At 49.1% G+C, this 11,158-nt stretch overlaps 1 protein-coding gene across 1 annotated transcript; it reads left to right on the top strand.

Annotated features, from left to right (window-relative positions):
* The first annotated feature begins 276 nt into the window (after positions 1-276).
* C1R (complement C1r) lies at positions 277-10,004 on the top strand. Its single transcript, XM_005610896.4, has 11 exons — positions 277-1,192; positions 1,930-2,158; positions 3,401-3,593; positions 3,903-4,049; positions 4,148-4,344; positions 4,635-4,782; positions 4,893-5,014; positions 6,747-6,825; positions 7,191-7,346; positions 8,407-8,481; positions 8,931-10,004. Coding segments are annotated over exons 1-11 (2,118 nt in total). The 5' UTR covers positions 277-1,190; the 3' UTR covers positions 9,701-10,004.
* Positions 10,005-11,158: the final 1,154 nt, after the last annotated feature.

Below are 11,158 nucleotides of genomic sequence, written 5' to 3'. Positions count from 1 at the left end.
GCCGATGTTGCCATCTTACGGTGAAACTTACACAGTTGCAGCAAGACTCCTGCAAATTGCTCCACCTCCAAGTGTCCAAAAGTTACCATGGACTCGTTATGTAATTGCATGTTCTTTGAACTCATTATGTAAAGCCATGTTGCATTGAACTCATTGTACAGTGGTACCTTGAACTCGCTATGTAATGGCATGTTACATTGAACCTGTTATGTAATGGTACCATGAACTTGTTATATAATAGCCTGCACATGTGCCCTGATTGAGCCCAGTTGTTGCATAGTTGTGACATAGCCTCTGCACCCTTGCTAGAAAGTCTCCACGGCACTAAGTTCAGGAGGATCTGCATTCACCAAGAGATGGACCCCACTGAGTTCCGGTACAGATGCTGAGGGAAAGGGTCTCTAACACTTTACACAGCTGCCCTTCCTTCTCTAAGAGCCAAGTTCATTGGCCTGAGTTCATTGAGGAGGGGAAGAAGAGTCTTCAAACAGACCCCAGCGCTGCTTTAGGGTCCCCCTGACACAGCAATCACTGTTCTATGTCTGAATGTCACTCATGAGTGAAGTAGGCCAGGGCCCCAGAGCAATCAAACCCCATTCTCCACTGTCCGCTCCTGCGCTGCCCTCCTCTACCCCTTTGTCCCCATCACATCATCCTGGGCATTGAAATCCTGGCCGTTCCTGGACTGGGGTTGCTGGGTGACAGGACGTACCGGGTTAATGGAAAAGGGCCGTACAGAAAAGAGAATCCCTTCACCTGTGATTGCCATTGTCCTTTGGATAGGAACCTTATAAAGACAGCAGCAGTCCCTGGGAAGGTCTCTGAAGACTGGGAGAATCCCGATTAGATTAGAAACAGAAGTCTGGACCTCCCACCAAAGGCTTTCCTGTCCCTAAAACCAACCAACCTCAGACCAACCTCCTTAGCCCTTCCCAAGTAGGCCAGCAGGTGGCACCACCATCAGGGATCTCAAAACCAAAACTAAGTTAAACTGGAAACAGATTTTTGTTTTGTTTTCTTTATGCAAATAGTTCTTCCCCTACAACCTTCCTCCGGGAATGGTCCCCTCCTTCCCTCTCCACAGTCATTCCCTCCCCCTTCCCTCCTCTGCATGACCGCTCTCTCCCTCCACGCACAGTGGATGAAGACGCTGTCAGGAGAGTCAAGGATCCAAAAACAGGCCTTGAGAAATGTGAGTAAGGCTGACGGGGACCCAGCAGGGAGGGAGACCACAGAGGGGAGAATCCTGGGCATGGGAGACAACGCTGCTCCCACATTTATTCAGGGAGACAGGAGCACCCTTCCCCTCCCCATATACCTTATCTATTCCAGTGTGCACACATGTGCGCACACGCGAACACATACGCCCCCTCCCATCGCTCCTCCTGAAGACGAAAGGAGACCTTAGACATATGAGGTGATGGCCACATTCCCTTCTTCCTCTCAGCTCATAACAGGGGATCAGCGAGATGGGGGACCCACTCTGCCCAGGTTGGGTGTCCTCTGTGCTCGACTCCGTACTCCACAGGCGGTTTCTCCCAGAGGCCTTTGCTGAGCCTTTGAGAGCCCTTTCAGAGAGCCATGACTGGAAACCCTCACCCTTAATTAACTGGTCCCAAGCCAGCCCTATTCCGGGAAGGGGAGGAGAGTATTGGGACAGGGCAGGGGAGGAGGATGGGGAGAGGGATGAAGAATGTGATGACCTCTGGACTGGACACTGCCCTGGGGAGGAACACCAATGGAGCAGCTCCAGATACTGGCCTCCCCACTCTACCTACCCGCTTCTAGAACATCTCTGTGAGGTCTCGAATGGGCAGAGAGGAAAATGCCCAGCAGGATGACCATCCCATCCCCCACTCCAGCCACTGCACAAACAGCAAGGGTGCTGCACCCCTCCAGCCCTACAGATACCCTCTTTCTTTCTGGCAGGTGGCTCTTATACCTCCTGGTGCCAGTCCTGTTCTGCAGGGTGGAAGGCTCCATCCCCATCCCTCAGAAGCTTTTTGGGGAGGTGACTTCCCCTCTGTACCCCAAGACTTATCCCAACAACTTTGAAACAACCACTTTGATCACGGTCCCCACGGGGTACAGAGTGAAGCTTGTCTTCTGGCAGTTTGACCTGGAGCCTTCTGAAGGCTGTTTCTATGACTATGTCAAGGTAGGGGGTCAGGTTGGGAGGGAGAGGGAGAGCTGGGTGTCTCTGGAACCTGAGGACTTGTGCTCTAACCACCCCCGATGGCACTCCCCACTCTTGGACACAGCCCCCGCCCTGTGCGAGATGACGGCCGAGTGAGTTCGGAGAGACAGGTGATGCCAGTCAGGGGTGTCCATTGGGTTTAGAGGCCCTCAGTGAGCACGGAAGGGGGAAACCCCAGGGGAGGGAAGGCACAGGCCCCGATCTCAGGAAATTTACTGTCTACGTGAGTCAGAAAAACCTTCCCCATTTGCTGCCTTGCTGGGAGTCTTTGGGCAACCACTGTGCCTCAGTTTTCCTGTTTCCATGAACAGTATCACCATGGCTGCCTGCCTCGACAGGAGCTTGAGAAGGTGGGGAAGAGAAACGTGTGTGCTGGTAGCTCAAGCAGAGCTTTCAGCAAGACAATGGGCTCAGCCCCCTCACTTCTGTAACAACCTAGGGTACCTTCTCACTTCCATCTTTCTATATCCAATAAAAATGAGATTCTAGATTCAGGATTCAAATAGAGCCTACACACGTCCAATAAATACCATTCCCAGGAGTCTCCCTGGAGGTTATGGGAGAATAACATGAAAATGATACATCTTTCTAGCCCAGAGGACTTGAGAAGTTTGCATTGTTGGAAGGAGGAATCTTGGTGGCAGGATGCTTTTGAGGGTTACGGAATCGGTGAAGAAAGAGATAAGGGAAGCTAGACGATGCTTGCCAATGCAAAGCCTGGTGGGCTCCAGAGGCTCACACTCAGTGAGCGTATCAAGAGGCACGGCGGGATGTGAATGGTCTGACTAAGGTGAGGTGGAATAAGACAGAAAATAAAGCAGACAAGTCCAGGCTCTAGGAATGAAGGAATGATAAAGGCCGGGTAGAGACAACCAGGATTCCAGTAGAAGATGGGTATAGAAGAGGGTAGGAATGAAGAAAGGTCTAAAACATGCTGGGGGAACATAAAACAGGGAAGGGGCGATGTAGCAGGCACAGGATAACGTACAGAGAGTTAGCAGTGGAGACTGGGGTGGACCGATGAAAGTCACCTGGAGAAGTTTACAACAGCCAGAGCCCGGCAGGTAGGGACCAGCTGGAGGCTGTTCCAGCAGGGGAGCATGGTTCGATCTCTGGGCCAAGAGAACGACCTTCACTGACCTTCCACATGGGGCATGTCTCCTCAACAGCTCTTCTTCCTACCCCTTGTCCTTCCTCCACCAGATCTCTGCTGATAAGAAAACCCTAGGGAGGTTCTGTGGGCAACCAGATTCTCCACTGGGCAACCACCCAGGAAAGAAGGAATTTGTGTCCCAAGGGAACAAGATGCTGTTGACCTTCCACACAGACTTCTCCAATGAGGAGAATGGCACCATTATGTTCTACAAGGGCTTCCTGGCCTACTACCAAGCTGTGGGTGAGTGGTCCCCAGGTGCCCCCTTCTCTGGCCTCAGTCATATTGAACGGGAGCCGGAAAAAAGGTGTCTTGAATCCAAAGCAGCAGCAGGAAGCCTGGCCTTCCTTGTTTTTCCCCTCAAGAAAGCTTTTTCCAAAGAGGGCTGTTAACCTGGGCTCTGTCCCCATCAGGCATTAGAGAGGCCTGGAGGTCCAGGTGGCCAGAAGCTGGCTTTGTCTTTAGGCCTCTGGAGAGTGATCTCTCTGAGACCAATGCCACCACAGAAGTCCCTGGCAGGAATTTAACCCTTCCTTCCGGAACCTCTTCCAGACCTCGATGAATGTGCTTCCCAGCGCAACTCAGTTGAGGAGAATCCCCAGCCCAAGTGCCAGCAGCTGTGTCACAACTATATTGGCGGCTACTTCTGTTCCTGCCGTCTAGGCTATGAGCTTCACAAGGACAGACATTCCTGCCAAGGTGAGGTTGGGATGGTGCGGCAGGCAGGGACTGAGCAAGGGCTTGCTGGGCCAGCCAGAGAATCCTCCGGTGACATCCTCCCGGCTCTGCTCTCACAGCCGAGTGCAGTAATGAGCTGTACACAGAGCCCTCAGGCTACGTCTCCAGCCTGGAGTACCCCCAGCCCTACCCCCCCGACCTGCGCTGCAACTACAGCATCCGGGTGGAGCGCGGCCTCACCATTAAGCTCAAGTTCCTGGAGCCTTTTGAAATCGATGACCACCAGCAAGTACACTGCCCCTATGACCAGCTACAGGTACAGCCATCCTACCCCCTGAGAGACCTCTTCCTCTCCTTCCCATCTCCACTTGGCTCCTCTCATCCCTACTTCCTGCTAGATCCTCTGGCCAATTGGGACAGGAACGACCAACATCACACATGGGCTAGGCAAGTCCCCACACATCTGGAAGTAGGTCCTAGGGATCCCTTTTCCCCCTCCAGCTGCAAATATACACAAAGCAGGATTCCCCCCACCACCACCTACCATCCTGGCCCTGTGGAAAAATGTCTGAATTGGAGAGATGACCCTCCCTCTTCCCCCACCAGATCTATGCCAGCGGGAGAAACATGGGCGAGTTCTGTGGGACACAGAGGCCCACTGACCTTGACATCAGCGGCAATGCTGTGGATCTGCTGTTCTTCACAGATGAGTCAGGGGAAAGCCGGGGCTGGAAGCTGCACTATACCACTGAAGGTAAGGTTGCCTGGGGGCCTCCCTCACTGACCAGCAACGGGGTAGATCAGGTGGATGGAAAGAAGAACAAGTGGCTCTGAAATAAACATGCCCTCTGGTTTCCCCAACAGTCATCAAGTGCCCCCAGCCCAAGACCCTAGACGAGTTCACCATCCTCCAGAACCCACAGGCTCAGTACCAGTTCCGTGACTACTACATTGCCACCTGCAAACAAGGCTACCAGCTCATGGAGGTGAGAGCCCAGGGCTGAGGGGAGAGAGCCGGCCCCACATTCTCACAGTAATTCAGGTGGGTAGGCCCACAGCAGATTTAGGCTCAGCCCCAAGTGGAATCATAGATGTTTGAGCTGGAAGGGTCACCTGGTCTACCAGCTCTCAAACTTGACTGCACATTGGAAACACTTGAAGTTTAAAAAACACTGATGTCTGGGTCCTCTGCTGGAGACTGATTGCATTGGTCTGCAGTGCAGCCCGGGCATCAGGAGTCTTTAAAGCTACCCACGTGATTCTAATGTGCAGCCAAGTTTAAGAAGTACTGGTCTAGTCCAATAGCTCACGTAGAGAACCGAAAAGGCAGGGGTGGAGGTGGCGTGCAAGGAGTGACTCACCCAGCATCACAGCGATTTTGTACAGCAGGGACTAGGACCAAATCTCCCGCCTCTCGCTCCAGGGTTCTTTTATGCACCTTGGTGGTCTCACCCGGGGCCACTATCCTGTCCTCAGGTTGCAGACTCAGGAAAGTATGTGGTTTTATCATTCACTGGCCAATCTCACAAAAGTTGGTAAACTAAAGTGCTATTTAAAAAAAAAAGCAAACGATTGGAGTTACCCGTGGCCAGGGACCTGGGACTGGATCTCCCATCTTTGTTTATGGAAGACCTTATCAGAATCAGAGAAGAGACCTTTGGTGTGTTCTTAAGTAGTTGTTAATTCATTCAACAAACATTTTAAGTGTTTACTGAGTATCAGGCAGTGTTCCAGATGCAAGAGGTACAGTGAAAAGAAACACATATTCACACAGCCTCCGTGGAGGTTACCTTGGAACGTTGCATCAAGCCGAGTTAGCCAGACGAACTGCTCTTTACTCCAGGATGCTTCCAGCTAGGACATGAGGACTGAGTGTCCTGGGCCCAGAAGACTGGACACTCACATACTCTCTGCTCGTGTTGCAACCTCCCTTCCCTATGCCACCACCTCCCTTACCTTGACATTTGTCATTCACCTCATAGAATTTAAAGCAAGTCACACAGTTTATCTCACATTATTTACATTTCACTCAGCATCCCAGTTCTCATACACACTCTCTTGCAATCTCTTCCAGAGCTAACTCTCTGGGATGATCGCTGGTCTTAATAAAACCCATTCATATTGTCCAATTCCTTTTCATTTCAGAGGGTGCTGTTTTCTCGTCTTGTCCCTGCTCTCGCTCAACTACAATGGCACTTAGCATCCATCAGTATCTCGAACACCCTTGAAAGTGACTGGGCTGCACTAGGACTGTAGGAAAGGCCCTTTCCCTCGGGAAAACTGCAGTCTAGGAGAGCTGAAGCGATGCAGGCCGAGACTAGCAGGGCACTCCAGAGCGAGAGAAACAGGGTCCTGCTTCAGAGCAGAGTCTTTTGTTTCAATGCAGAAAACATACAACTGGGCTTATTTTTTTAATTTAAAATTTTGAGGTTCAACTGGACCTCAATGAAAACAGGCAAGAGTCTAGAGAGAGGATTATTGGGTACGACAACTGGCCCTTGCTCTGACTTTCTATTGTATGACTCAGGGCTCCCGTCTGTAACTCTGGCCTGAGAGGACTGGCTGGTGAGAAGGTCAAAGGAGCCCCATCCATGGGGCTGCTGAGGTCTGAGAGCTCAAGAGGTGTCTTTGCATTCCCTACTGCTCCTGTGTGGGAAAAGCAGGAAGGAAACTTCGGGCTTCCTTGTCCTAATGGCACTTCTACCTCTGCTCAAACAGGGAAAACAGGCACTGCTCTCCTTCACAGCTGTCTGCCAGGATGACGGCACATGGCATCGCGCCATGCCCAGGTGCAAGAGTAAGTCACAACTCAGGATGCGTCTGCCCCTGGGGACTTCCCATGCCCCAGCCTTGGGGACCTAGGCTGAGAAGGGAAGAGGGGGTCTGAAGTAAGCCTCTCCCCAAAAGGCCCTCCCCCTGACTTGTGCTTTGAAGACTGTGGCCCATCTCAGGAACCAGTCAGCCCTCATCTCAGCAGGATTGATGGGCTCCACCCGGAAGTGAATTTTACTCTATCCAATTCCCATCCACTGCAGGTGCCCCCACCGACCATATTTCCCTATGGTTCTCAGCCTGTTCTGTGGGCAGACAACTCACCTTCCTCCCACTGAAGTTCCAGTATGGTCATTCTCAGCTCTCATACGGCCCTATGTTCTCTCCAAGTCAAGAACTGTGGGCAGCCCCGAAGCCTGACTAATGGGGACTTCAATTATACCACTACAAAGGGAGTGAACACCTACCAAGCCCGTATCCAGTACTACTGCCATGAGCCGTATTACAAGATGCAGACCAGACATGGCCTCAGCGAGTCCGAGCGAGGTAGGGACCCATGCAAATGGCCATCTTCTCCCTTCCGTCTTCTTGGGATATCTTCTGAGATTTCTTCCAATGGAATCCGTAAGGAATGTATATTAAGGTATCTGCCCAGAAAACTGGCTTCAGTGGCCTAAAGTACAGTGCCAAGAGGCATCTGGTAGGGTTGAAGAAGGAGGCACCTGAGCTGATACAAAGAAAGACTTGAATCTCATAAACAGTCAGCTCCCTCTTACCACCACCACCACCACCACCAGTACCACCTTCATCACCATCACCGCCCACCCCCACCATCACCACCACTATAGCTACATCAGTGGGACTTCCCCCAGCATCCTCCCCACTCACCCCCTCAGGCTGCTATGTTATGATTTGTTGCATTTAGGTTTACCAAATGACTCACAAACTCATCTATGGGTATCTTTAAAACTTTTTTTAAGTAAAAGAAATCACATGCTTTGTAGGTTTGAAACATATAAAAAACATATAACCTTACATATAGGTTATATACGCTACTATTGAAGAGCTGAGCTTTGAAGTTAGACGGGTCTCACTTTGCATCTTGGTTCGGGAACTGAGAAGTTAGGTAATATCATGAAAATTATTTAAGCTCAGTTTCTGCATCCAAAAAATGAGTATAATCGTACCTGAAAGTGTCACTGAGGCACTTAAATGAGGGGTAATCCAGATAAAGTGCTTAGCAATAAGCATGGCACAGTAACAGCAGTCAGAGGATGCAGCTACCGTTAATATCTACAATCCCGCTACCACAGTGCAGTCACCAATAAGATTTCGATATGTTCCTGCCAGTGTTTGTGTCTACTTTCACAAACGTGGATCCCATCAAACATAGAGTTAAGTATTCTGATTTCGTCACTTAATATTAAAACAGAAATATATCTACGGAGCCTCTTAACACTTTTGATATTCCATCCTTACATATTTGAACCTTTCCCCATCCCCCCCTCCCCCACCCCCACCCCAAACACTCAGTGCTCATTGGCCTCTGCAGCCTGGTTTTCCTGCCCACCACCTCCCAACCTGATCACAACCCCTCTCCCCTCAGGGATGTATACCTGCACAGCCCAGGGCATTTGGAAGAATGAATACGGAGGAGAGAAGATTCCGCGGTGTTTGCCAGGTGAGTGGAAACCCTCCAGGGCCATCCTTAGTGACTTTTGCAGTCCCACAGGACCTCAGAAAAAGGATGCACAGAGAATGGAGACAAGGTGAGTGGAGAGACACTCCAGCTGGAAGTGGAAAGTAGACCTGAGCAGTAAGGAAAAAGGAGAGGAGACGTTCCAAGAGAAAGGGAGAGAGGGACCTAGAGAACTCGACTCAGTCCTGACATTCCAGCATTTTCACTGAGCAGATGGGAAATCAGAGAATGAAAAGAGCAAGAAAAACTCCGGGAAGAAATAAACAAAAACAGGGAGAAGACTGGTCAAGGATGGGATGTAGGAAGTGGAGGAGAAAGAGGAAAGGGCCCAGAGCCAAAAAGAGGGGATGAAAAGGGAAGTGACTGGCCACTGGAGGGAAGAGGGCGGGCCTGGAGTTGACTCGTCCTTGCCTTCCCTGTCTCTCCTCCAGTGTGTGGGAAACCCGTCAACCCTGTGGAACAGAAGCAGCGCATCATTGGAGGGCAAAAAGCCAAGCTGGGCAACTTCCCGTGGCAGGCGTACACCAACATCCACGGGCGAGGGGGTGGAGCCCTGCTGGGCGACCGCTGGATCCTCACGGCTGCCCACACCCTCCGCCCCAAGGACTACAGCGCACAAAACAATGACAGCGTGGATGTTTTTCTGGGCCACGTAAGCGTGGAAGAGATCACAAAAATGGCACACCACCCTGTCCGCAAGGTCATCATCCACCCAGACTACCGCCAGGAAGAGTCTCACAATTTTGAGGGAGACATTGCCCTGCTGGAGCTGGAAAATAGTGTCACCCTGGGCCCCAACCTTCTCCCCATCTGCCTCCCTGACAACGACACCTTCTATGACTGGGGCCTCATGGGCTATGTCAGTGGCTTTGGGATAATGGAGGACAGGCTTTCTCACGATCTCAGGTTTGTCCGTCTGCCCGTAGCTAAGCGAGAGGCATGTGAGAGATGGCTCCGGGGAAAAAGGAGGAACGACGTGTTTTCTCAGAACATGTTCTGTGCTGGGGACCCGTCTTTAAAGCAGGATGCCTGTCAGGGGGATAGCGGAGGGGTCTTTGCAGTGAGGGATCAAAATAACGATCGGTGGGTGGCCACTGGCATAGTATCCTGGGGCATCGGGTGCAGCAGGGGGTATGGCTTCTACACCAACGTACTCAACTACGTGGACTGGATCAAGAAAGAGATGGGGGAAGAGGACTGAGCCCAGAATTCACTAGGTCAGAATCCAGAGAGCAGTGTGTAAAAAGAAAAATCATCTGACCAACTCTTGATAACCACGAAGAATCCATATTAAAATCACTGATGCAGAAAGACACTGTGTGAAATAAATTCTCTTTTATAATCCCATCCACATTCTTCACCTGAAACAGCCCGAAGGTCACCTTTCTTTCCTCCCAGGATTGCAGAAGCTATACTCCACAATCTCTAACAATCATTGTTCTCTTCTATCTTTATACCGTTTACACAATGAATACTCAAGTGAATAAAATTCTTTCCAAACAAAATTTTACGAGAGATTCCCGTATGTAAAAAGAATCAAAGCCATATTTAATCAACATAAAAATATTTAGTAAGATCATATTTAAAATATTTACTCAGGAAGGCAATGAGAACAATTGAGTTTATGCACACATTTACAATTAGGGTTGTAGATAATTTATTTCTGTATTTTCTTTTGATTGTACAATGGGAAGAAAATCCTGATTTTCCCACATGCATAGTTGGACATACAACACCTTTTTAAACAGCTCACCTTCCATTCTCTAATTATTCCTTAAGAGAGGAGTGGTATAAAATTTTTTTTTTTGCATGTTGAATTAACAATATTTTTAAATAAAATATTCCTTAAGATACATTCCTTAAAATATTCCTTATTTTAATGTATTCCTATATTAAAGGTACTCCTTAAGATACATTTAAAGGTTAGAGAAGGACTCGAAACTTGGGATAAGCATTATAAGTATTTATAATAGATTATTACCATGATGCTTTGCACAAGCACTCTTCTGGACTTGTTTGAACAATTGCACAAGAGCCGACACACTAAAAACCTTCCCAAGTAGTGACAAATTTTTAAGTCCAAATGCAGGTCCACAGTCTCTTATCTGACACCCTCAGGGCTAAGTGCCTTTCAATATTCAAAATTTTACAGAGTTCAGAAATGTAATATACTGTCTATTATGTAAAGTCCCCAGCAGGGTCTAGGAGAAAACAGATGAATAATTCTTCTGAAAAACATTTGAATAGTCACAGTAAATGAGATAGAGAAAGGCTATAAACTACCCATCAGCTCAGGTCAAGTTTTGCCACTAAATAAGTTTTGGTGCCAAACTTACCAAAACACTTTCAGTTTTTAAGAGTACTTTAGATGTCAGGATGGTGGATTTCAAGATCGTGAACTTATGGGCAGAAAGGAAAAGAATACTTTTTCTCATATAGTCTACACAAAAGCATACACAAGTAGTGTGGCATACATTTGAGGAGCATACATTGATTGCAGTGTTTTCTCTGGTTAGAAATGTTTTCAGAAGTGAAGCACCTCCAGGATTCCCAAGGAGGTAGGAGTGGAGTGGGTGGAGGAGATGGAGGTGGTAAAAACAAAACTAAAACTAAAAAAAATTGAACTATACAATTTCTAAGGTTCCTAGCAAATTTAAGT

The sequence above is a fragment of the Equus caballus genome, chromosome 6, assembly GCF_041296265.1.
Source record: "Equus caballus isolate H_3958 breed thoroughbred chromosome 6, TB-T2T, whole genome shotgun sequence".
NCBI classification, from domain to species: Eukaryota; Metazoa; Chordata; class Mammalia; order Perissodactyla; family Equidae; genus Equus; species Equus caballus.
Note: the sequence above shows the minus strand (reverse complement) of the source record. Positions and strands in the feature narration are given on the sequence as shown.